Source organism: Varroa jacobsoni, unplaced genomic scaffold (assembly GCF_002532875.2).
Source record: "Varroa jacobsoni isolate VJ856 unplaced genomic scaffold, vjacob_1.0 contig02538, whole genome shotgun sequence".
NCBI lineage: Eukaryota > Metazoa > Arthropoda > Arachnida > Mesostigmata > Varroidae > Varroa > Varroa jacobsoni.
In genome coordinates, this window is record NW_019214834.1 from 12,069 (window position 1) to 39,195 (window position 27,127).

General features: G+C 41.3%; 1 protein-coding gene and 1 long non-coding RNA gene across 8 annotated transcripts in view; one reads left to right on the top strand and one right to left on the bottom strand.

The window, feature by feature from the left end:
* The window catches only part of LOC111272530 (uncharacterized), a 28,418-nt gene extending 5,736 nt beyond the window's left edge, over positions 1 to 22,682 (bottom strand). The window contains exons 1-5 of one of the 5 annotated variants that reach the window (XM_022854034.1): positions 22,596 to 22,682; positions 3,210 to 3,368; positions 2,752 to 2,993; positions 925 to 1,096; positions 102 to 666 (exon numbers count right to left, since the gene is read on the bottom strand). In XM_022854034.1, the coding sequence (XP_022709769.1) occupies positions 102 to 666; positions 925 to 1,096; positions 2,752 to 2,993; positions 3,210 to 3,366 (1,136 nt within the window). In that variant the 5' untranslated portion in view covers positions 3,367 to 3,368; positions 22,596 to 22,682. Of the gene's footprint in view, positions 1 to 101; positions 667 to 924; positions 1,097 to 2,751; positions 2,994 to 3,209; positions 3,369 to 4,045; positions 4,154 to 5,755; positions 5,865 to 22,077; positions 22,268 to 22,459; positions 22,542 to 22,595 lie in introns of those variants that run through there. The other 4 variants (XM_022854031.1, XM_022854027.2, XM_022854030.1 and 1 more) reach the window with 4 other exon arrangements.
* Positions 4,283 to 5,946, top strand: LOC111272531 (uncharacterized). Of its 3 annotated transcripts, XR_002687576.2 has the most exons (4): positions 4,413 to 4,497; positions 4,832 to 4,984; positions 5,348 to 5,559; positions 5,858 to 5,946. It is a non-coding gene; the product is annotated as an uncharacterized LOC111272531 (long non-coding RNA). The 3 variants fall into 3 exon arrangements; XR_002687575.2 differs by lacking the exons at positions 4,413 to 4,497; positions 5,858 to 5,946 and adding an exon at positions 4,283 to 4,359 and having other exon boundaries at positions 5,348 to 5,763; XR_002687573.2 differs by lacking the exon at positions 5,858 to 5,946 and having other exon boundaries at positions 5,348 to 5,763.
* Positions 22,683 to 27,127: the final 4,445 nt, after the last annotated feature.

The following is a 27,127-nucleotide window of genomic DNA, read 5'->3' on the forward strand; positions in this document are numbered from 1 at the left end:
TACATAACAGGAGATTTTTCAGTAATCATATATATATATACTGCCGTTTACGAACATCATTTACTAATCTACTAATAAGCACAGTTTTAGTTTACTCTCACCTTTTGATTACTCTTTTTGCTACTACTTTTCCGGTGACTTCTGCGTGAGGAAAGGGAATACCAACGCTGCTTTCGGAAGCCTTTTGCGATGCCATCAGATTGGTTCCACTGAACCGCCGGCCAAGTCGCTGCAGGGCGCTGATTTTCGGACGAAACAGGGTTTCGACGACCTTAGCGGTTACTTCGGCCGTATTGCAGTCGACCGAAATATCATACGGGCTTCTCAAAATGTGCTGACCCTGTGCGACGATATTGAGCGTGTGTTTGCCGCTGGTCACAGGCGTGTAAGTTACCGAAATTTTCTCGTTTGTGATCACATAGTCGATAACGATCGTCTTCGATTCTGTGCTGAGCTGTCGCTTTAATCCGGAAGGGCTCGAGTTGGTTGGGGTTGCCGGCGTAAGGGAGCCGGGATTCCGCGCTACAGATTTGTGCGTAATTAGCGCTGACCCCAACGTTCCCTCTGGACCCTGTATCTCAATTACGAACGAAAAGGCGCCCTGTCCTCTACGGAAGATGTTGAACGAAGCCTTTCGTCCTTTAACAGCAAAAATCAGGCCCATGCCTGCGAAGGAAATATGTTAAAAGACATTGGCAAAATTTTTTTAGCAAATCGTAAGGTTTTGTTAGTGAGACCTCTTCGTTTAGCATATATGTCACATTATACATCAATCACCTTGTATATCTCTAACGGCCTCATTTTACCGGTTTATCCATTTGCAAAACATCATTGGCCTGCTAACCGTGCAAATCTCATCTATTGTGCATGAGTTTATAGATATTTCGTGTTTGCCATAACTGTTCATCCTTCTTTGCTGTCTACCTTTAGCAAAAAGTTCGCCACCTTGCCCACCAAGAAACTTCTCATCTCCTGGACTTTTCACGGCGCTTCGAAGTTTTCTTTTAGCGGCGGCCATTCGAAATTGAGCCAGAAGTGCCTTTAAAGGCTTCTCGATATCTGCATTGTCGTTCGACAGCTCCTGAGCTGTTAGACACTGCAAAAGAAATGACACATTTATTGAGACCCCACCACGACAAACAGGAGGCCACTTTTATTAACTGCTTGGTTGTGTGATTAAGTTGTCATGTAACGATTAGCGTGATGGGCTTGTTGTAGTAGCGATACTGAACATGGCACTGGGACATTCGAAACGTTTCTGCTAATTAGCAATTATCTAGTGCAAGTTTTCCCAGATAGAACACAGATCTGACTGCACCCCATTCGGATCAGATTTGTTAAGTTCAAGTGGTTCCGAGGTACAGCACTCCAAATGAAAGCCGCGGCCAAATAGAGTTTTCTTTGAGAGATTCTAATGAAAACGCATCGCTAACTTCGAATAGAGAATGCCGACCGAACGATATTATGTAATGCTTATTATTAATATTTGTCTAACTAGACTCGATCGCGTTAGCCATTGAATGATATGATAGGATGCCATAACAGAGGACTCTTTATACTGCCTGTCCTATTGGCTGGCTCAAGGCAACAACTCTATCGTCGTCAAATTTAACAGCTAGAGATGTTGGTCAGATCCAACAGCATTTGACAAGGCCATTGGTGCCTTGCCTTTATAGTGAAACAGAACTTGTCGCGACGTTGTTAATCCGATATCGCGACATTGCTGATGGCTCGTTATGGCCGCTGTTGATTCGCTAATTCGGGGCCAGATCTTTACCGAAATCCCAATGACCTGATCATGATGTCGTCACAGCGAACGATAGTAGCAGATGGTGACTACAGATTGGTCATTAGCAAGATCAGAAATCGTGTCGTGATCGCATTTCTTAGCTATATGTATACATTTATATAAATGTGTACATATAGTGTACATATTGGTGGTGAACAGAGTAATAGACATTGTGTTATCAAACAGCATTTAACTGGCGAATGCAGGCTAGTGTTGTATGAGATATGGTAATATTAAAGAAGTACGAAATCGCTAGAGGTCAAATTTTCTGCCGTGCATTATAAAGTGTCAAATATAATCCTTGTCTAGTGTTGCGCAGTATAAACGTTTATCACAAATTGAGTGGATCATAAATTAACGATTAGTAGTTGTGATATTAACAGTTGAGCCTTGTTTTAGACGATTGAAGATAAGAAGTACATTTCGCAACTGCACTATTCCTGCCGTTCGCTTCAGCATAAAATTACCTATCCAGCAAAATAGCAAGAAGCTACCGGGTAAGCCATACCATTTCGATCGAAGTAAAAAAAAAAGGTATGATCCAAGGTCGCTATGTTTAGAAGCGCGAAGACGAACAGTTACTTAACAAACTTATTATGTGAAATCGCACAAACTATTACCAAGAATGGTTCAAAGCCTGCTGCCCGCCGCACGAGCTCATCTTTGACTGCTTTAGATGAAATACAGAGCAAACATCTTCCAGCTCCAACCAGAGCTTTCTACCATTTTTTTCTAACAGATTCTGATTACGATTGCTATATCAGATTATTAAGGAAACTAATTGTGGAAACTCTACCCTTAGTGCTCTATAACACAACAGTGAATGTACACGCTACGTATATTGCTAGCTGCATAGGTAAGTTATAGCCGTGACCCGTTGTGTTATGTCATGGTCAACGCGTGTTGTGCCCCTCCTGCTCCACTGGGTCTAGACGCGCCGCTCTCCATCGCGACCCACTTACCGGCCGAAGGTTGATTTTTTCGATAAGCTGTACTGCCAGCTGGGCATTGCCGAAACGGTTGTCCTCGTTAAGGAGGTCGTAACGCGGACAGGAGCCAGGCGCGATGGATTCGACGAGCGCACAAAGAAGAATTCCCGATCTCCACGAGGCTCCGAAATCGGACGCTTGCAACTTGGGGCCGACCCGCAAACGAACCCACTCGAGTAGTTTCTCATTTTTCTCCGCTGTGTTAAATGAAAGCACTGAAATTGTACGGTCACATTGGATACAGAAGGATATAAACAAGGTAAAAAATGTCCGTGTAGGAAATGGAAAAAAAATATCTACATAAAAAATTCAATTCGCTTTTAGACAAGGTTAGTTGGTTCTGCAAAATTCTTTTTCTGCAGGACAGTATGTAGATTATGAGAGATTTCCAAAAAGACCAATTACATAGCAAACACTTTTAATGGACGTACGATTTGTAAAGTAGCACTTCCAAACGAAAAGCCATTCTTGGATATCTCGCAGTGAACAGACCGAGGCCGGATGTAAACAGGCCTTAAGAAGCCACTCGAAGAACGTGCGTGTACGAGAAACAAACATGGCTCGATAATTTTCCACAACAGTTAACATATCTGAAATCAGTAGTAATAAATGATATTACAACTTATTTTTGTGTAATCATATTACAAAGAGAATAGTGCTTATATGGGAAACGCAGATATTAACCTATACACCTATATCTTTATATGTGTAATTGATATGTACAGTTTACAATTTTTCTAGTCAGTGACCTTATCGGTTGTAGTTGTTTCAAGGCTCATTGACTTAACTGCCCTCAGATGGTCCTTGGAAGGTGCTGTTACGGGTACTGTATTTGGCATTTTTCTATGAGCCTATTACTGAACGTTGTCATCTAAATTAGATTTAACACTAAAACGCAGCTAACGAATAAATGAGAACGTCTTAATGAGGTACCGCACTACATATATATATATATACCGCAGTACTTAAGTTTCACGGATGGCAATCAGTGGAATGTCAGTTTAGCTTGTTTAAATTGTCCGCGCTGTTATTTTGTTGTTTTTCCTACGGGTTGAATATATTCGATTTTGAACGTCATTTGCCTTTGAAGACCGATGCTGCACGATGATGCACGCACTGTCGATCTTTTTGCCTCGAGGTGTTCGCAATTCATGTCAGTTTCAAATAATTATTGCACGCCCTGTATGTTGTATAATGATTTCTCAGCGCATATGATGCTGCTGCAAAATCGGTTCAAAAAAATCTGAAGGAAAAATACTTCACGAACCGTTTTACTTTCGAACACAGATCACAATACACCTTAAACAACCCTTATAGCCGACGCTTGGAGGTCTCCCAGAGATTTTTTTGTAAACTGCGATCTCAAATCCGCATTTTTTTCTAATCTTTTGCACGCCGTTGCACAAAAAATCACCGCGGTTGTTTAGTTAGCACTGCAGAGAAGCACGACCAACTTCGATAGCAGTGTATGCTAAAAACGGTCTGCTCTTCGCAAACGTTACAGGCAACGTGCATTGCTCTGTGAACGTCAGTCTGATAATGTTCGCCGGTTCACAAAGCTGAGTGGTGATCAAACAGCTGGTAAGGACCCTGTAAGAAGCTATATTGTATGCTTGTATCGATGACGATAAAAGCGGCCGCGGCTCACTCCAAATAACTCAAGTGGACAAATGGGTTTCCGATCCTGAAGAAACCCAGCGAGGATGGCAGCGTTCTCTTGTCTGTAATAATATACCTGTGAGGCAACTGGCATGGATCCATATAGATAAGGGGGTATTTACCTATTAGAGAAGGCCCACTAACTGGAGTAGGGAAGCTGTTCGATAGAAAAGTCATTCCCTGGGAGATCTCTATTGTTATGCATGTAGGTGCAAGAAATAGACGAAAATCCAATGTCGTATGTGGCCTGCTTAAAATAACAACTAGTTCATGCATAAGTATTTTGTCCATTGAGGTGGCTAAGTCTTCAATCTGCAGTAGCTACACGTCACCGGTGGTGTCATAAGCAGCGATAATACTAATAGTTTGATGTAAATTATCCACGATACTTAAGGCGGACCAATGGAACGCAACGCACCGAGTTTCCTCTCTTCAGGCCCTTGTCTTTATCTAGGTACGGAGCTGCCGTCAAGAGCCGTCAAAACCAATACATCTTTAGCGCTTACAAGACAAGTAATCAAACCCGTCAGATGGACAAAGATCTTACGTAAGTGCTTCAGTAATGAAGAAAGTTTTACATGGCTATGGTAGTCCGATGCATGCTGATGAATTCCCTGAGACATATCGGACTATGCGATTACCGGCTAATCAAGATAATTCTACTCAATGCTTATCTTTGGCCACTCTTACCACGGATCGACAAATTTTTTATAGAAGAGAGATGGTATCGACGAAGTTTAATACATATATGCATTACGGTCTGTTGTCGACCATAGTTCCGTAAATGTTAGACGCATTAGACGAATAGATAAGACAAAGGTGAACATTAAGCAAGCGATATATATATTCAGCTTTGTGCGATCCGCTTGGCTGGACTGTTAGAATTAACATTTTCCTCTTCCGTTTTCAGGCACCGGAGACACCTTCATATAGGACCTTAGAAATATAGGGCCCAGCGAGACCGATTAAATAAAGAAGGGGCGGCGGGTTATGGGCTCTGTTTTGCCAATGGCATGCACCGGACAACATAATGTGACCGAATCAAGTATCCGTAGATATTAGACCGTAGTTACAATGGCTTAAGCAGGCGACTTCTGTGTGCAGCTTACCCAAACTAGCTCTGTATGCAAACACTTAACTTTTTCCATATAAGTTAATTGAGTCAGCTGTTTAGATTAAAGTAACTTGCTTGATGACTGCGTAACGATGAAACCAGCTTTAACTATATTTCCTTTGTGTTCTACGAAATAGTTTCAGTTCGCGATTCTTTCTCTTCGCATCCAGACACGATTTTTTTTAATCAAAATGAGATACTTACAGTTTCGCAGCAACGTTAATAAATCTAGTAGTAGCACCAGATCAGTATCCATACGGTGATGAAGTGTGTAAGGCTTGTTTGATTCCTCTCTCGTCTGTTTAGTGGAACAGCGTTGTCCTTAGATTTGTCAAGCGCACAAACACCGCCAGCCCGAGTCGTCATCTAATTACTGACACCAATAACGTCGACGATACTCAGAGATAACCACCATTCTCATGCATCGCTTTCGATTTACAATAAACGCACGCAATACGCACTTAAAGCTCTTCCTTATATATTCTTATGGATCCTATCAGAATCAATGGAGTTTATACGGACGGACGTCTCAAGGCAACGAAAATAATCGCTATGCAGAATACAAAATCTTTTGTCGCAAAGTGCTGATGCATTGCCCGCCCCATCTAATAGCAGCGAAATGGTTCTCCTCGCAACTTGGAGGCGTTTAGCCCATGCGGGACATGCTTGCCACCTACCAGGGGCATTCGGCAAGCTGTTGCTGTTTTTCTCACCCGACTTCTTACACGCAGTTACCCACCGATGCCATTTGCTTCGGGAACGACTGCTGTTAAGACATTCGTTGACTGGTGCGCACCCTTCATAGCGAAGTCTGATTGTAAGTTGTTTGCTCTTCCATCTTCAGAGTGAATCTTCGGCCCGGTAAGACGTGTTGGTTGGAGCAATGCTATATGGCAGTGGCGCACTGGTGGTTCCTGAGAGGAAACATAAACCGCGTTGTACAGAACTGCCTCTTATTCTGTAAGCACCGTAGCTATTACGTACGAATCGTATTGCGTGCGTGTAATGATCGAGGCTTAAAGTGGAGAGAAAGTTTTTTTGCTAGAATAGGACGTTGAATCCGTATGGGAATTAGGGAAAGGCTAAGATGCGGGTTTGCTTTTGGCTCCCATTGATCTTCTTAGCCTACAAGAGAATGATTTCGCCGTGTTTAATTAGGAACTTCAGGGACGCGCTAGTGAACACAAGCCAGGCTGCATGTCGTCATCGTCCCTTAGCCAGTAAAGTTCTATAAACAACTGATGCAACGCCATACCTTTACTAAGCACGCTAAAAAAGAATAATCAAATTTCTGAGCCTGCTGGATAAATGTTGCATGTACAAATGATTTGTTACATCACATGCTTGTACAAAGCTATTGCGTTCGCTGTTGGGTATTAAACTTTTGAGTTAGCAATGCGTTGAAAGATGGATTCGGTTTCTATGCGCTCAGAAAATAAAAATCACTTAATTTCTTATGGTTTACGAAGAAGATCCTTTTTTTGTATTAAACTATTATGTAGCTCTACTTTACGCCGTGATTTAGGCATACCTGTATGCGATCTCTTTAATGATTTTCGTCAGTCGACGTTCGGTCGTCGCTTAAGCGTTTAATAAAATTAACATGTCCGGCACTAGGGAGAACTACCGAATAAGCAGTCTGTGTTGATACGCGAAGCTTCGGCAGCTTCTACAGGTACGGGTCGATGTCACCTGGCACCATACACAAGTGTGATGAACAAACGTACATAATCGGTGGTAAATTCTTATCTGTCAACAAACGTTTTCTTTTAAGTAGCTACATATAAGTATATCTAACGATAGACATATTACCTTAGCGCTTATCCACGAGAAATATCTATCGGCCGCAGGTTGTTAATATGATAAACTTTTTTTATTCAAGCAAAATTTGTAGTGTGCGTTGTTACCGTTCGTACGGGAATCAACAACATCCCTTTGTTCGCCTATACCAAGTATGGGTCCCCGACTAAATTATTACCACAAACTCCGTCCTTACAAACGATCTTCGGATGTTCTTCTTTACCGCTCGCTGTCGGAAATAGCGACATCATCTACTTTGGCGGCTCCGAACCGATGGCAACACCGTTGACTGGTTGGTCAGGAGCTGTCAGGGCGTACCATTGACACTCATTAGTGTACATCCCAGCACCCAGCCAGATAGCAAACTCTTACCTCCACGCGGAGTGGACCTCCAGAAAGAGAAAATAGGAATCAGGACCGCCGTGATAGACATGCGAATGCGGCTGTAATATGTGCCGCTGCGATGGAAATGACGCCTATTAAAACTATTAGGAGTGCAATAGCTATTCTGTCGTAATTGATTCTTCATCATTATGATGATACGCCTATATTTGTTAATGTGTAGAACTTTTTGAGTACTACACACGTTTTAATATTTCCACATACGCACCACACGTACAGTGCAAGCAACATTCTCATTATTACTATAGTTATTGCATTCAACCGCTACAATTTTTTTGTGTTGCTACCAATTTTCGATTATGTTGAACTAGGCAAGACAGGTGTTGACAGCGATCGATACTATGACTGTGGAAGACCATAAAGTAGTGTGCTTCTGTGGACACAAATGGTAGAAAAGTTCTGTTAACTCTCCTTGTTTTTTACAGCTTTACTATAAGGCATTTGAAAAGATGACCCGTTTGTTACTAGTAATAATATAGTAATAACGCGATCGTGTTTGATTCACCCATCATAACTTACTATGTATGCGAATTTGCAACTTGCGTATGTCGTGACTAGAACTTCTGTTGGGCTGTTCAGCGTATGCACGAGACTTCCTCTTGAAGGTAGATCGACTAGCAGCTAGATAAGTTTCTTGTTGGGATATCATTCGACTGTTCCAACAGCCTTCAAATATCAACTTGTTTTTATTAAGAGAATTAAATATTATTTTCTTGGATGAGGCGCACAACTTGCCCTATCTATTTATTAATATTAAGAGTGATTTTCATGCTTTCCGATATCGTAAAAGACCGTGCATCACAGTCAGGCACAATCGACAGTTATTTTTTTTATGTCCATCTCAAGTCAAACTGAATGAGTGGAAAGCGTTCGATTTTTTTTTTTATAAGGAGGCCATACTAATTATACATACAGAAGTAACGTTTTTTTTTCTGATAACAAACGAAACGTCGTCGAGTAGGATGGGAAGATCTTTTCGTATGTTCTGTTTGGTAGGGCGTACGAGAGAGAGCCATGGTATATTTCTGGACTTAAATGGGCTTTGACAATCTGACGTGCTAGGCTGTTCCAAGGGAATCCGGTGGACTTTGAGATTGAAAACTTTTGGAGTGCTCAAGCCAGAATGATGATTTAACGGCTGCTAAGTAACTCTCCTCTATTTTTTACACATTTGTCCTAGCGCTCTGGCAACTTCTCACAACTTACTTATACACACACCCTTTTCGTTCCAATATGTAATTTCTCTATTTGTGATTTCTCAAAGTAAATCGATAGCCGGATATGGTTGTCACGAGTTGTTCTTTGTAGGATATGCAAAGCCCCATAATCACACGAACATAGATGAGAAAAATAAACGTATTACCGCCCACGTTGGATATTCCTTTACGCAATTGAGGAAATCATTGAGGTGTGGCGATATGGTCTCGCCACGCCTCATAGTCGACTAAGTACACTGCGGGTTTTCGATTGCTGTGGCGACAGTGTACGGGTCTCTTAACAATCTCGAAATAGCGGACTGCATTTAACCAACAGGCGACCCACCTGGTGCTCCATGGCTGGCGGTGGAGACTATGTCAGGTCTCATCCATGGTGCTTCCGGCGGGCCTCTTTCTTTTTTATTAAGGTCACACAAATTGCGCGCAGAATACACCTTACATATTTCCAACAAGTTTTTTTTCACTTAATTCCTACGTTTGGGATATTTAAACTATAATTCACGCTATATGTGAGGTACTAGTTTTGGATGACAGGGTGCTTAAACTCCAAGCTCTGCTTCCATGAGGCGTCTCCGCGCTTGCGGCAGTGCGCTCTTGTCCTTCGAGCTAGTGATACCCTCGCTGGTCTGCAACACTTCAATATCCAATCTTGAAATGTCTGCGCCATTCAAGCGCTATGCTCCTGCTTAAGATGTCATTGTTTAATGTCTTCATCAATCTCCGATAAATTTCCACACAACGGACGAAAATTCAACATTGATTTTCGGGACAGAAAGGTATTTCTTCTTCCTGACATATTTTTCTTGGAATGGTTTTCACTCACAAGTTCCTAGAAGACTAGAGCATTTGGGAGCTAAATTTGGTCTGCTAGTGTGGCGCGTAAGCAAAAACTTTTTTGTTAGTCCGCCAGATTTGCTTCTAACAGTCCAATAGATCTAACAGACATACTCAATGTTGTTCTAACAGGCGCACGTTTGGTAACTGCAAGCACAGAATAACAAATTTCTAAAAAAGCCGGTGGAATACTGATGGTAAAAGGCCTCTGGGCTCGAAACGCGTCCACGAGTTCTATGATTGCAGTGGCCACTAGCCTATCCGTTAATAACTGAGAGAGCAGCCTAGACCGTTTTGCAGGTGTAACAGTTTAACCGAAAGCCTAGTATAAATATCAATGAGCCTTGTTTTTTTGTCTTTGCAACCACTGCAGAGCTTTCATCAAATGGCTTGCTTGCAATTCTTGGTCACGCTTCATTTCCATTCTGGCCATTACGATGTCTTTTCTTAATTTAGCTATATGGAAAATTAGCAAGTTTGAGAGCATCACAGCATCGCATCCACCGGTGGACAATAAATCCATCACGAAGAAATGCGATGCCGCTGATATTCTAGGTCTTCTCGTTGACTTAGTTGTATTAACGTCGTCGTTTGATGGCTTGAATGTGTTCGGTATTCACCACAGAAGATTTGTCACCTGTATAAAGGTTATGAACACTCTGAACAACTTCGAAAAATTATCGTCGATAATACCCGTGCTGCTTTAGTTAATGCCAGCTTCAACGTCGTTGTCTCAGTGATCGAATCTATCGTGAGTACCACCATTACTACTCTAGCCAATTTGTTCCTGCCCTGGTATCTTGACGGAGTGACTGCTGAGGCCTCGAATCGACAATATCAGCATTCGACATCCATGCGCATTTAACTGACGTTTTCTGTTTGTCATCATCAATGGCGGCAATCCTCTTTCCGAGCCAACAAAATCCCGTTCCGGCTGCGGCCTGATGGTCCCTTGATAGCCAAAGGAAACAGCAAGTTCGAGTAATCATATGACGCTGCTAACCAGCTCCTATAAGAAAGGAAACCTTGAACCAAAAATATACTCGCAGAGGGGTAACGCAAATTGTGGTGTGTGTATATATAGATACCATGCGCAGAGATGCACTGCATGTCCTCTGACATGGAAAGACACACGTTATTATTATTAGTGAAATTATTGCTGGAGCACTTAAAGTGTGTGTCATTGTCTAATCTAACTTAAACCGTTATCATAAAGGTTGAAGTAGGCAGAAATATAATGCTCCGCTCCTGTTCCTTCGTCGGTGCCCCATTTCTTTCTTGACGAAGTTGATCCGTAAGAAAGAAAGAAAGAAGGAAAGAAAATCGTTCGTAAATTAATAATGTACATCTTTTCATTTCAGAGACGAGGGGATTTCCAACGCGGTCGCGATCTATCCTTAGAATATCTATTGTTTTTTTCCGGGATTATTGTGATTGTCCACGATTGTATGGACACATCGCTAAATATAATGTTGAGGTGTATTATAGCGAGGCAGCCGCGAAAAATAAATACGAGCTGCTCCGGTGCAAACGCTAAGTAAAACCGACGAGGTTAAATTAAGCAAACCTAGTTATGTAACAGACTAGAAGGAAAAATCACTGGCCATACTTGCTAGATATGTACTACTGTTTGTACTTATTTTTTTATAAGACCTCGCTAATTAGTCATGATCACTCTGGTTAAACAGTGGAACAGACCATGAACAATTACTTTTCAATGCACATCTGCATTTATCAGACAGACCACTTGATTTTATAGAATTAATGCGACCTAAATATCATAAGCCCATTTCCACTTTAATGAGGACAAAAACAAAATTCTAAACGCTAGCTATTCAATGGTTAACATTTTTTAGAAAATTACGTAGTACTTGTTCCGTAATAATATAATTACGCTGTCACTATATACATGATAAGGGAAGAAACAATCTACCCAATTTCCATTGTTACGAATAAATAATCGGGTATTGCACTTTATTTAGGAGAATATGTTGGGCTGCATGAGGAGATAACAATAAAAAAAAAACAACACTCAAGTAGTTATTCCCCCATAATGCCTTCAATGTTTACCCGTTTAGAGTCATACCAATACACTCGCACTTCCGTGATTCGCCGCGAGCTTTTCATTAGGTGTGGGGTGTTGCGGCGGGAAAAGCCGCGCTAAGGAAAATAGACCCTTGTTTTGCGGGCCTGGGACAATGGAGTCCCATCTTCAGAGAACGATAGCCTGGGAATAAGGGTAACAATGTTATCAGACTCTGGCAAAAGTGCATTGTAGTACAACTAGAAAGACCTCTCCTATTAAGTCGCAATGAGGTTACAACAGGCCGGAGGTGTCATTGTTAATGAACGACATGTGAGCACTGTGTTTGCATGCGAAAACGGCCAGAGAAACTCTGATAGTATCGGCTAATGAAGCTGGCAGACGGGACATGCGATGCACGAGAAAATCCTGCCTAGCATAGCTACTGTAATACCAAAGACGAAGGGCGAAAAGAGACGGAGAGAACAAGCAGATTATGGACGTATAGCTCAACTGTAAACAAATGCGAGTATACGCGTAACTAGTTTACAAAAAATAACTAGAAAGGACTCATGTACTATAAACGCTATATATGTAAAAGTATAATCGCGCCAATGAGCTATTGTCGTGTCTATAAACAGGAAGAGCAAGTTTCTCATTTAATAACATCAGTTAACAATACAAGTAGTAATAAGCTGGCATACAAAGTGTCTTCATCGAAAAAGTTAACATTGGTACATGTTTGCCAGTGGTGAAAATGACGAGCAGACGTTAAATCTGCAGCCGAAATACACAATGCGATTTTTACTAAATACGACAATATGACACGATTATTGCCCGAGATTACATGTAAATTTGCTGGGCTCTTCAAAAGAGCTACGAAAAACGCGGTCGACCATGCCTCCATAATAGGACTCAACTAATACGTATGAAAAGTAGTTCCGTAATCATTCACAAAGTTCATATAGCAATTACCTTTGATTCAGGTAATCCTACGGAACATTAAAGGGTGCATTTGACAAAAAAAACTAATACCTTAGATAGATACTTATATCAATGAATAAATAACATTGAATCGGACCAAAATCTGAATATAACGTCCGGAAAAAGATCATTCATTGTCACGCTGACCAGCCACTACAGTTATCCAACACTGCAGTCCGTATATGACTAATAGCCTGCCTTCTTTTGTCGGCCGCTACAAGAAAGACTTTTCCTGCGTCGTCTGCTAGACGCCTGTGTATATTTTGCTCCGGTTCACGACAGTGATTGCGTTAAATAAAGCAATGACGCTGGTGTTTACGGCAGCGGCTCAAGTTGTTCAAGCGAGAAAAGCGAACTGCCGGGCTATTTTCTTTTGTCGCTGTTTACCTATCACCCAGTATATTAGTTCCCATGTGAGCAAGATAATATTTACTACAACAACAAAATATCAAGCGAACGCGATTTTAGTGACGGCGTGGGTGGTGTCCTATAGTCAAGGATCGTGTCTTCGCGTTAGAGATTGACGTTCGTCAATTGGCAACAAGCGGGGTATCAAGAAATATGGTTCTGTGTCATAGTATTGTATGAAACAACACCTGCCGAAGCCATTATGCGACAATGCTTTTGCCTTATGTTGGCTTTCCTACTGTTGCTCCTATTGCTGCTAGTCGTATCTAGCAGATGTATAAACCAAAAATTTACCCTATCTCGTTCGTGGACCCGTTTGTCGGCTGTACAGAGGTACAATGCAGTGCTTCACTGACTAAGTTACGGAAAAAAAACTAAGACATCATACTTACATCGATATTTACCAGTTTAGATTAAATGTAAAATAGAATGTAGAATACATGTGTGTAGAAAAAATGTATATATATATATATATATGGAATTTACGCGTTCTCTATGTTCGTTGTACTATGTACAGTTTACAGGCATTATGAACATATAATTAAAAAAAGGGTGGATCGTAACCAAGATATGCGTTTATATTGACCTCAGTGCTTGTTTTTTATCGTTGACAGGAGAAATAAGCATTACACGCGTGCACACAGATATACGAGTAGCACTGCTGAAGTAATACTAAATAGTCTTTGCTTCGCATTCGGACCTAGCGTCAATTTTAGCTCCGAAATAAGATTTGCTTTCTCTATGAAAGATGTCCCGAAGAAAACGAACGGTCTTCAGATATTCAGCTCGAGTCAACAGATCGACATATTGTGTAACACTGCTTAGTACAGGTCCCAGAAATATATTCGGCATCTTTGATAAATGTATCGGGGCGTTCCATTCGTCTGTTTAGGACTCTTCACGTACACACCTTGTTCCTATAGCCCAGTAAAGGAATAAACTGGCACGCCATGTCACTCGCTAACAGAGGAACGGACATGATCCAAAATAGATTGCTATATACAGTATAAACTCGCACAGATAGAGTAAGGAACTTCTAAGGCGTAAGGCCCTGCATGTGAGTTGTGAGAGTTGGACACGCGCCATTTGAGGAGACTGCACTGAACGCTTCTGCCAGACTCGCCTCCAGCTGTCACATCCCATCGTATTTATGAACAGGAGTCATACACATATCGCCTATTAACGCCGGCTTACTGACCGAACGCGGTGACCAAGCATGCGTTTCAAGCCAGGTGTTTTAACTTTCTCCAACAGTCGATGTTCTCATGTGATTGTATGGAATATTTTGGCCAAAGCCAAAAAAAAGAATCTCTCCATAGCTGTCTGTTCTATAACAGTTGTTGATACAGCTGTGTTGGCCTCTTATTAAAGGCCTGTCAAGGTGACGGGTTCAATACGAGTATTCTGGAGGGTGCAAGCAGAAGAAAGGATTATAAGTGTAATCAGGTCTTTTTCATCGACATTCAGATGTTTACTAAAGGATTAAAATGTGTATTCGTCCACATTTGAACCTGAACTACTTTCGTGTATATAGTGTACCGTCGCGGGAAAATGTGGCAAGGATTAGCTATGAGAAAAGCAAAAACCGCCTATCTAACACACATTTTCAATTGCTATATTAATATATGCAACGATCTCGACAATAATAGTTCTATTTATAAGCCCGCATCAGGGTGAGTCAGATGCTGGTCGTTCTCCTTAGTCCTATCACACTGAAGAATCAGGTTCTGGATATAATATGAAGAATATTAGCGTAAGAACTCAGTGCCATAATTGTTATCTAGACAAAATAAATCAGAGTAGATAAACCTCCAGTCGAGTTAAGTTTGTCTATAGCTTAACTATTATCTATAGTGCAAAATAATCATACTTTTTTCAACAGATTGATATTGAGCTATGTAGTCTACTATGCAAAGTCAGCAATCATCCAGCCAGACATGTCGGACACGTCCGTATGCTTAAGAGGCGCACGGAGATTTTGCGCACTCTTAAAGTCGGCTGGCATCGCGTAAAAGCGATGAAGTTATCCCTCAGATCTTCGATGAAAACTATCTCATGTAGAACGCATCCTGCTTGTAACATCAGTTCTCTTTTACCATTATAGAAAAACCAGTGTGAGGTAGGCCGTTTGAAGCTTGTATTCGCCATTACTTCATTCGAAGATCTTTTCGTGAGTTATTATTTTTCCGCCACCGTCACTCCTATTGTTCGGCTTACTTTATACACGATGCAATGTAAACAGTAAGACGACTTTATGGCTATAACTAGCCGTATAAGTGACAGTAATGATTAGCTCCATTTAATGTCTTCACTGCTATAGCAGGCTTGCAGGTAGCACAGCCGTCCTCACATTGACCTGTGATGGCGTCATTTGGATTTCGAAGAACTTTATGTTCTTGGAAACAAGTGTAGTATTGATAGACAATAAACAAGCACTAAATTCGCTTGACGCGTTAATTTTGACTCATGAGGAACGAATGCTCAAAGAGTATCTGTAGAAGCTTTATACAGAAGGTGCTAGTGAAGATGTGTCGACTGTTGCTCATCGGCGTTTCAGTTTAGGGTGCGTTAGCCTGATATAATATTATACAATATAGACATGCTTCGATTCATTATACCGAAATATGCATACATGTTTCTAAAAAGCCAAAACGAGCTCAAGTTAGACTAACGTCAACTTATCTCTAATGTTACTTCCGACATTGGTAATTGTGACGAAAGCCACATTCGAGTTGTTAAGAAGAATCTTGAGTAACCTTGTGCGTCTCGGTTTGACCCACAAGTCAAGTACAAACAAATCATCATAAGTAACGGTACAATCGTGAACATCACGCACTTTGAAGGGCAACGGGTGACTCATGATCATTGCAAATCTACAAGTTCCCTAAAATTATACATAAAACATAAAATTATATTCATTTTCGAAGAAAAACAAAGCAAGCGTTATTATTTCGTTGTTACTTTGTCTTCTACCGATGAGGCTTTACGAGGTCGCTACCCCTTGAGTAAGCAAACTTCGAATGAGAGCACGATAAGCATAGTTCACCTTGGAATAATAAAAATCCGTCTACAAATGGGGAGAAAATAATGGAGATCAACTAGTTATCTAGTTAAGTGTGATACAAATCTTGCCGGCTGTTTGTAGAATATGTCAAACAGGCAACAGCTGTCCCATAGATAACCGCGTGCAAATATTCTTGTCCATATAAACTCCGCCACTTGTTATTTCCGCTGTTTCAACGCGTCGCGGTACACAATGAGGCACAACTAAGCACACTGGTTTGTAACGTCAGACTTTTAGTAGGCCTGCTGGTCGATTTTGTATGGTGCGTATAGCAGCAGCAAGTCGGCGACACACTCGGAACATGCATAAAGGCAACAGCAGACGCTACTACCGCCTACAATATGCCGCTAGGCCATCGTTTTATTCGAAGTGAGGCACGCGCCTACTGCTGCGGAAGAAAAAAATCAATGTTTTAACATCTTTGCCCTTAGTTTCTTCCTATGGAAGAACCCCATCCAGAATTAATAAATTATTATTCATCTACATTAGACGGACGCCACTACCTTTGCCGTTTCCTACTGTGACCCACCTAACGCATTTTCTCTTCATTTCAACCAAGGCGTTCGATCGCTTGTACTGTAGACCCGCAGTTACATGAATGCTGCATTTGAGGAAAGTTTGCCGGATAATGATCCTTTTTCTATGGTTGTGAGGCCTACTGCCTAGCCGACGTCAAAATCTAAAAACTGCTCTCTTTCCCTCATAATCGCTCTATTATGTGCCGTACGACACCTTCTGTAGGCTGAAGAGATGGAACAGTTCAACAGGGATCGCCTATTGTTTGCCCGTGCAGGGTCCCAGATGTTGCTCGAGTATCATAGCAGGCTGCAGTAAGAGTTGCAAAAACGAGCGGATTAAACAATGGATTGTTGTTTTGTTACAATGAAAAGCCGCTCCATAGTGCAGGAGTGATCCTTTTTTAACCGTACGAGAATGCGGTTGATGTCATTTAACGACAAAAAAAAATGACCCTACATTACCTTGCTCATGCAGCCTGCAACTGCGTCTGATAGGCATTACCTGTCCTATATTTGCCGACTGGATTGGTTTTGTATAATGACCAAAGAAAATGTTTGTTTTAGATTATTTTCACCGTAGGCGTGAACAGGGTATTCGCGCAGCTGAAAGCTACCGATTCACGAGTTCAGTTGCTATTGCGCAAAATCATCGTATCTCCACACGTACGTTGTAATGGGACATTCGCCAATATACACAGAACTTTGAAACTACGACCATTTTTTTTTACCTTTTGACGCTTTTTGCCACGTCACGTTTTTTGTAAGTCATTATATCTTAAACTTGTTTTAGAAAATTGAGTTTTCCTCCGTATGTTAGTTTCATTCAAGCTCGAATTTACGATTAAACTTAACTTCTATTAATAGATATCACTCAACAAAAACGTTCGTCTGTTCCAGCAACAGTTCTTACTTGAACCCATTAAATTAGACTACACACTACTGTTAAGTGTGATCAGAAATTAAGTTGTACTATTTAAATGAAGATGGCAATTCTGAGACATCTTTTCAGAATTTTCGGTAGTCACCTACTAATGGCTGAGGTGTTAGGAAATTATACTTTATTTGGAACAGCTGCTTGCATTGAAGTTTAAACGTGTCGTTCGTCAAAGGATCTAGTAAAGTTTTAGGCCATCAGAGGATTTTCCGTGTTGCCTCGAGGTAACAAGCGCCTCCTAATAGAGAAAGCCTCTTTTTATGGTCCGATTGGATTTGAGAAATTATCGTGGTTTATTTAACATAAGAGTAGTGTGAACTGGTGGATCTCAACTAGAGCTGACAGCGAGCACATTTTCGATACGTTACCAAATGGCGCCTCTCAATAGAACATAATGAAAGTGGCTACGAGTAGATAGTAAGTCAGCATACTTCTAGATACGAAAAGTTCAGCCTCTATGACTACCGTCAAAGAGCATCGTGACACATTCCCGTCGAACAATTGTTCAGAGGCTATTGTACTTCAACATTTTCAAAACTGAACCATAAATTAAACTATGGAGCAAAAAACATAGGTACCAGCTCGAAGTTACGTAAGTGCTGGCTAGAATCTAGCCGACACGTAATTATTATGATGTAACATGGAACAAACTTAAAGCTAGAGAGCGACTCCGTCATATACAGAAACACAAACTGCAGTCAAATAAATCTATACTTTTTTTTTTTCTTATCTTACCGAAAAACGAAAGTTCAAACCGCTCGTTGTCTTATGTAGTAAAGGTTAAATGCCCCAAAAGTATCGAATGTATCGTCTAGTGTTGATTCGGTGAAGGGTCATGGAAGTAATGACATCACGTTACTATATCTAAGTTCTGCTTAAGTATATAATACAAAAACAGCATAGAAATGCAGCCTGTGGCAAGAACAATTGCTCGTAACAGAAGTCGAGACGTACGTACGTGGGAGATAAAGGAACGTATCGTAATTGATTCCTCTGTCTCATCAACATGCTAAATGATTTCGATGATCATTTATAATATTCTAATAAAAAAAAAAAAAAGCTTCAGACTACTATAGCCGAGCCGTTTTCCTGATGAATTGAAGCAAAATTTCCTCTAAAAATAACCATTCTTGTCTCACGGCAATTGGAAAATTATGTACCGGATATAAGAATACAGTTAATGATATGGCTTGAATGAAAAGGAACCCTTAATATCATCATAGCGATTTCAAAATTCTGATAAGGTCTGACGTTTCCGTACGCATATCTTTTTTTTTTTTGTTTTTTTTTATCGACTATATAGTGTATGAAGTAAATAACAACAGCAATATTATAAACTATTCGTAAATAAAATTGAACCGTATACGACAGAGATACTAATTGCCAAAATTACCAATACACTATACCAGAGGAAAGTGCCGGTCAATTACTTATCGGCGTCTGCTTTCATAATATAATTAGGAAACTATTTTTTTTTGTTTTGTTTAATTCAGCCTAAAAGACTTTATGGTAACTAGAGCTCATTGTTGATGGGTTGAGGTGTTCGGCCTATCATAGCTAAGCCGTTCCCATAGTTCATCATAACATCTGCATAACTGCAACTGATGCGTATTTACAACACGCTTGTAGACCAGCGAATCGAACATTTTGATGCTCATTTAGACAGAAGTTGCCCCGTTCAAAGCGGCAAACCATTAATCCAAGACCATCAACCAGACATGGATCTCAACTTACATATTAATATTACGTACACAGTAAACGATTCAAGCAGGTAGGTCAACTTCTATCGATGGCTATACATTCTGTTTCTTCTATCTGTATTCATAAACAAATCACTGTCATAGCTTAAACTATACAAAATCCACTAGACGCTCTCGATTCGCGACGTATTTTATACCGAAACGTCACTATGTGTCATCAGATAGTAGTTCTAAAATGGCTGCAATCCCCAGAATTTGTTACACTTACCCACTGTGACAGTCGCCCAAAGTCAGACGTTACAAATCTCGGTGAGCATATATTTTTATTATCTCAAGCCTATCTGACAATAACACTAGAGTTATTTAAAATTCATGTACGACCTTATGTGTATTGACGTTTTCCACCAGCCTCAAATAGTATATCGGGTTGTGCTTCCTGCGCTCACTGACTGTTCGAGTGACGGCATCAAGCAGGATCGACATATATATGTGTGTCGGTGTGTATAGTGCTGATAAGTAACGGCGAGCTTTAATTCGGCAGCAAAACCCTTTGCTCAATAACGACGGTGCGCTCGGCTCGCGGAAGGACAGTTTAATCTTTGGCATAATACAGCAGACCGATAGCCGCTTAAGCACACCTCATGGTCGGTAGGCCATCGCCAAGGCTCTATTTTGCCCGCTTTTGAAGAACTGAATATTCGTATTTCGTCAATTCTTTCATCAGCTATCAGCTGCAGCGGCCATTGCAGGTCCATCAGTTGCATCAGAACATCTCGTGCAAGTGCGGCGAAGGCAACATGTGTGCCTGCAGGACAGATAGTGATGCGAACAGCGACGCGTACTGTCACAGTAAAGTAGAAACAGAGACGTAACTATAGTGTGCTTGCGTGGAGTCTTCGCCGCACACTCGATAAACGTCGAACCACGGCCGGATTGGTGACGATAATGGAATAGGAGTCGACCCAAGGTGGTACCGTGGAAGCAAGAGTAGAAATCTCACTTGTCGCGCTTTTACGTGGACGCTAATATAGGGGCGGGTGACGACGCTTCGCATAGTTTTTCGATGCTTAGCGCCGCATCGGACTGAATAAACTGCGCAAACAACGATACCTAACTCATGCGTGCATTACGCTTGGCGTTGCTTTGATGAATAGTTCTTGCCTTTTACAGCATAAACGCGGACGTAAACGATCTGTAATTAGGAAAGACTCGAGGATAAAGATCCTATTCAAACTGCATTGGTAGCGGGAGCCTAAACCTGCGCGTGGTTTAGGTCTCTTCGCAAAAAGAAGGGTTCATAAATGAGCGAAGTTGAACACTCGCTTGCCTAGGCAATCGAAAGACTGTGACTGTAGAATTGCCGATACCTACACAAGCCAGTGAAACCTCACACGTTAATAAAAGCCCTGAATACGACCTTGACGAAGACTTCATATTAACGATGGATCACTTCAGTGTCGTCCATATGGCCAGACTACAAATTAATTCATTGATTACCTGACAATGTGAGTCTGGCACAGTAGACCATCTATGAATTGAATCATCTATTAGGCTGTAGTAGTTCCGTATGCAAGAACACTGAATCAGTTACTGACCCATCCTGTAATACAGCACCGATTCCAGCCTCATTCAATGCTACCACCAGCACTGTAAGAGGCGTTAATTTGAAGTTCGTGCGTAGCGTATGCGTCAATTGGCGACAGCGCCTATGTAACTACCAAGTCAGCTTATGATTTACGTTGTTGGTGTCAGTAATAGGGGCGTGCAGTAACTTAGAAAATATTCGAAAATATTCTTCGGCATAAACGCTACACAAACGAGTATAAATTTCAATGGGACAACGATTTATAATGTTACCGTACCGTCAAGCATCTGGCAAAATTGCTCGTTAGAGATAATCATTTTTTAAGGTAGGATTAGAAAAGGCAGCTAATCTCGACAAGGAAAAGGTGTTTTTGACGTAGGAGCATGCACGTAAATTTTAGATGACATATATATATATATATATATATATATATATATAACGCATCTACGTCTTGATAGCTATAGCATTACATAGAAAAGCTATATCCTATGAAAAACGGGCAACATTGACGATAGATTTGTGGACGCAAATATGAACAGGGACTATACACACATTTCTCACTTTAATATGGTTTATTTAATCGTGTGACCTGTGATTGCTCATGGCAAAAAATATTCTTGTCCTCGCTTTTCAAATTGACTCAATCGACAAGTTCAGCACCTGAATGAGCCTGGTTATATAATTCGATCTGTGATAGAGTAGTCGAAAGAGTCCTTGACACTGTAGGAACACCTCCGAAGGAACAGCCCGAACAACGAACCATTTGAACTTTCGCCTACGTTATTGGCGAACCTATAAAATTCAAAAGTGAATTATCTATACCGCCTCACATAAATTGTCCCGTGCTGGCTATTGGAATATGGCACGTGCGGTACGACGGGATTCCATAATAGTATATTTTAATACTAGTTTTACAGTTGAACTGATGCATAATGAAGTTTTTCTGCCAGCTTCGATCGTTGCATGACACAGCCATAAATATGTGACCGATGTCCTATTTCTATCTACCGTCAATACAAAATTTTATGAGCAAAATGTCGAAATTCAGTCGACTTACCATCCAGCTTAAACAGGTACCGAACCAAAAAAGTCATTGATAGCGTAACAAGTATTCGGGCCTGACCTTCAACATCACCAACTCCTTTCAAAGGACATCCTTGACTATCCAGGACAATCCGTGATAAACGGCGTCCCGTAGAGGATCGCCTTCGGATCGTACCTAGATCGAAGCTGTGTGCCTTACACATTCTGCTAGCCACTACGTAGAATAATTAATAACTCCTGTATTTCTATCGTTTGTCGTGTCCTGGGTGCAGTGGGACGATTCAGGCCGTATTTCTGAACTGTTCAATCCGATAGTTTTATGTACGAATAACCAAACACAATAAAGGGTATTACCCACAATGAACTGCTTGCACTTTTTAAAGTTTCTCAATTACCTCATATCATCTTCGAACTCCTGTACTTCAGGCCGTTACAAGAAATAATGCCGAGCAAAGCTGAAGCCATGTACAAATCGATTAGATGAAAACCTGTCAAAGGTGTGTCGAACAGTTCATTTTTAGTTGCTCTCACCAAATGATCGCTAATCCTCTTCTCCGATTAAGGCATCGTCAGTGCTTGTTCATAACCGTACACTAGCCATCGGTGTGCATCCTTTCACGGATAGACGTTTACAATATTTGCCGCCCTCTTTACGCGCACTCTGACTCCATTTCGTCGTCGTTCGTCCACCAGCGCCATCTAGCGGCTTCCGAATGGCGAAGGAGTCCACCAGCAGCAGCGAGGACTCATCCGCAACGGCACTCACTAGACGCGGCGCAAGCAGCGGCGCGAGCGATAGCAACAAACGGTGGCCCGTCGCAACAACCACAGCCATATGCCACAGGGGCGATTGCGTTTGCCAGCTTACACAGTAAGAAGCAGGGCATTGATAGAAGTTTCTATTTATTATATAACACACACCGTACCTGTTTCGGCGGAGGCAAAGTAGCGACTGTCCACGGAGAGCTCAATTTGTGTGCGGCAGCTATAGAGGCCAGTGGCTACAACGCTGACTATGACGATGCATTTAGTTTGTCGAGGTAACGACGAACTGTGAGTCTTTCTAAGAACTGCACGCCGCCTGCTTAAAAAGTAGTTGCCGAACGCAGCGCTCAGCCTGGTGAAAGCAAAAAGAAGCACTAACAGTTCCGATCGTTGTATCGGGGGCTCATCGAGTGAATGGGTATATTTCGGCTCACTGCAATGGGCATACATTTTGTACGGTAATGGGTTAGATGCACTGAAGCACGCAATGTCTGACCAGCTAAAGCAAGTGAGAAAATTTATCAGTCAGTTATGAGGTTCGGCTTTTCCCAGTGACCAGCGTGTTCTGGAATATTAGTTTCCGCAATTTGTTCAACCTATGCGTCTCATGATATTCATCAGCATGGTGCACGACAGCTTCCTATTACTGACTGTCACCACAACTTACGGATTACATGAATCTGACACGCAATCTAAGTCAATTGCAGTTACAAATTATTCCCAATTAGCAACCAATCAATATCGACAATGTTGATCACTTCATTCACGTTTTCTTGTGATCTCTACCTGTAAGGCGTATTTGTGCTCGTACAATATTAAGTTTCATTGTTACATAACTTGAGATGATAGCTTGACCATTAGGGGAGTTATTTGCTTTACTAACCTATATCTATAGACAACAAACAGGCCGTATATGGAATGCGTCGCAATATCGTGACATCAGCCTGCACGCAGCCTTTTTCGATTCATAAGTTTATAAAGTGTGAAGTATTTAGCTGTCTCTCAGCTGCACCGGGCCAAGATGCCAGCTTTGATGTCAATCACATGACCGCATCCACATGCAAACGCAAGCATAGGTATAGATAGGCGCACGTCTCTCACATATAGAAATAAATAATCGTGCATGCTCTAGATGAAAATGGCGATCTGGACATCGAAAGCCCCAGGACACGGGATCTTCTCGTTCGAACTACGCATATTTTGGCCTGTATAGCGATCAGTTCTCACGACTAGGACCAAGAATAGCAGCAATACCAATAGTAACAATGAACTCGTTGACGAACAGAAGCTGTATATATTCGTCACTTTGTGTGCTGTAGCAAATAAAATGTAAGCATGATGAATACGAACCGCGCTCGTTCTATTATCTAGGTTCTAGGTTGAATGGCCTTTCTTGCAATAAGGCAAAACCACTCATACTATACCACATATAGTACACAAAGGGTTCCACATTCGCCATAGGCGATGCATCAGTTGCTCACACGCAACATTTGGCACGTAAGCTACTAGCTGAACTTACTATAAATGTAAACACAGAAACGCATAGTCGATACGAGGTGATAGAGAAAAATGCGCAAGTTAGCTCTTAGAAGTTTACAAGTTGCGTGTAAATTGTGCCTGGCAAACGCAAACTTGTCCTGTTCACCACTACGTCGATACAGCTAATAGCTTTATTACATTCATGATCTATAAGATAAACGTTGGAACGTTTCTGTGATAGCGTCGTCTTATATTCAATCACTACGTAAATATTTCCAGTTTTTACGTCCGGTACTTGAACGACATTGAATTAGCTGACGTCATTTATCCTGCTCCATCAATGACAAAGCGGACACAAAGAATATGCACTTGACTGGGTATTACATAACTCGTTCATCACAAATTACCCTGTTTTATAGAAAGGCCAATATTTCGACTAGTGAGCAAGCAACCAGCGAGAATTCATAGTAGATCAGGTTTCGGCCACCATCAGGTGTCGGTTTTTTCTCAGAATTTGGTGCTTACACGTTTGTTTAAGTTTGCGCTCGTCAATGTTTTACTAACGATTTTATACACGTGAATCTTTTTTGTGAATCGTACGTAACCGGACTTCCTTTGCTACAAAAATCGCGAACTATGAAACTCTCTTATCTTTGAGAACGTCGATTTATTAACAGTATTAAGTCCTACTTTTTATACAAATTCAGTCATTAAAATTCCGCTTTGTGTACAGTTTGTGAGGGGTAAGCAGGTGTGTACGGTCGAGCGCACAATGTGTATTTATTCGCTGCTCGGTGCAGCTACGTCTCCCTATCGTTGCTTATTTCCGCCAAACCTGCATGAGCACGACCTGTGCTCTTGCCGGTCCGAACGGGCTCATGAGTTTGCTTCGGTCTCGCGAGTCCTTCTGTTGTAGCTGCAGGACCAATGACACAGGTGCTTGTCACCTGTTGACGTGTGCACCTCGAGGCAACGACCCTGCCTGAGGCAAACGATCCACCGCAATTATAAGGTAAGGTTATAGATATGTTGTGAAGCCAGGAGCGGAGTCTGTCATCATCGAAAACAGTTTCTGGCCTGCTATACACGAAGCTCTAACCTGAAAATAAAATTGATTTTTACCTTTAACAGCTGGGACCAATTCCTTCAAAGCTGTGCCTGCCTGTCGCATCTATAGAGTGTTAGATTGAACCATAATTGGATGAATGCCCTTTGGATTTTTTTATGTTTTACATGTTAGTTATTTGTATTTTGGTTGTAGCATTGTTAAAGGTTTCTTCCAACAATTAGATCAACTTACATATTTTATTGAATTTCAACAGAGTCATAGAAATATCAGATTGGATTAGATTATGTGTCTCTAATCTGTGAACCTATCTGTGTCAAGCACATGTGAGGCGCGTTGAATCTCTATCTATGTAACCCTAGACTGATCAGTGTGCCTAAGTTAAAGCTAATGAGGAAATAAAATAATTACTTGAAAGCACCTCCATACAGGACATTCACCCCTTTCCACCAAAAACATTGACGCAGTCTATGGCTTGCCTCAGCGAACAATTCAATGAACTATGCTAAAAATCACAGAAACGTATCTTCGACACCAACAAACGAGGCTTACCTTTGCCAACTTATTTTTATTTTGACGTTAATGCACGCTAGTAGCACGTTTGCATATCCACACACCCTGTACCGATCAAAACAAACACGCCATAATGGGCCGCATGGATTGCGCAACGCGAGCTTTTTTAATGGAGCTATGGGTAGAGGTGCCTCTTTCTCTGGTACCTGTTTTTCGCTCTTTTTCTTTGACCATCACGAAGCAAGGGCGGATCAAGTTGGCCACTTTAGCTAACGATATATTCGCGTAATAGGTCGAGTGTTATCTTTTCAACGTAGGGCTGCCGTGGATTGATGGAAGCCCCGGAACTCGTCAGACCATAGTTACTTAACGCTATTTAAAAGAACTAACCAAAGAATTCAACTGGATAGTCAGGTTTCTGCATCCTACATATAAGTGTGTTTAGAGCATTTGGACGTGTTATCCTGTGCGTTTTAAAGTTTCGGTACAAAGGGGACAACTAGTGCCCTCTGAGCGCGTATGACTCAAGTCGATATCAGGGAACAAGCGATATTACCAATAAAGTTAACGAAGGTGTTCAATGTACAGGTACCCTCTTTTATTATTGCAGATGATAGTATTGTATCAGACTAAGCCGATGTTTGCAAACGCGTTTTAAAGGCACAAACCTTGCTATTGACTGCCCGATCGCCGTTCTACAGGTGAAAAGTGCAGATTCGCAAAATCGCCGTCCACTGTCGATAAGTGTGCAATATTTGTTAACATATGCGTTCCGAATATACATGTACATATAGGCAATTTGTCTGTATTCATTGCGCATGTCTATGTATTGATATTACGACAAAGTGCCGGTTTGCCGAACTTTTCGAAGTTGTGATTGGATTCGATTTTACTTCCGCATACGGCACGACGAAAATAATGCACAAAATGTTCACGGATGATCTTCAACTGAACGACACACTGACTTTTTCATTTCGTGCAAAATACGTGCTTGCACGTTGCCTGGAAGTCATCGAACGATCTATTCGCAAACAAGAGAAACAGATGACTTTATGTGAGCCAAAGTTGTAGCTACTTTATGTCACCTGTCTTGCATTTAAAGGGTTTATTATTAAGGGATTATGATCGGTTTGACATTGGGTTTTGGAGATCTTGCCAAATCGGCCATGATGATATTATCGACTGATTTGTTTCTTAACCCCTAGATTGCTTCATTTCAGCTCAATTCATGTTCATTTTG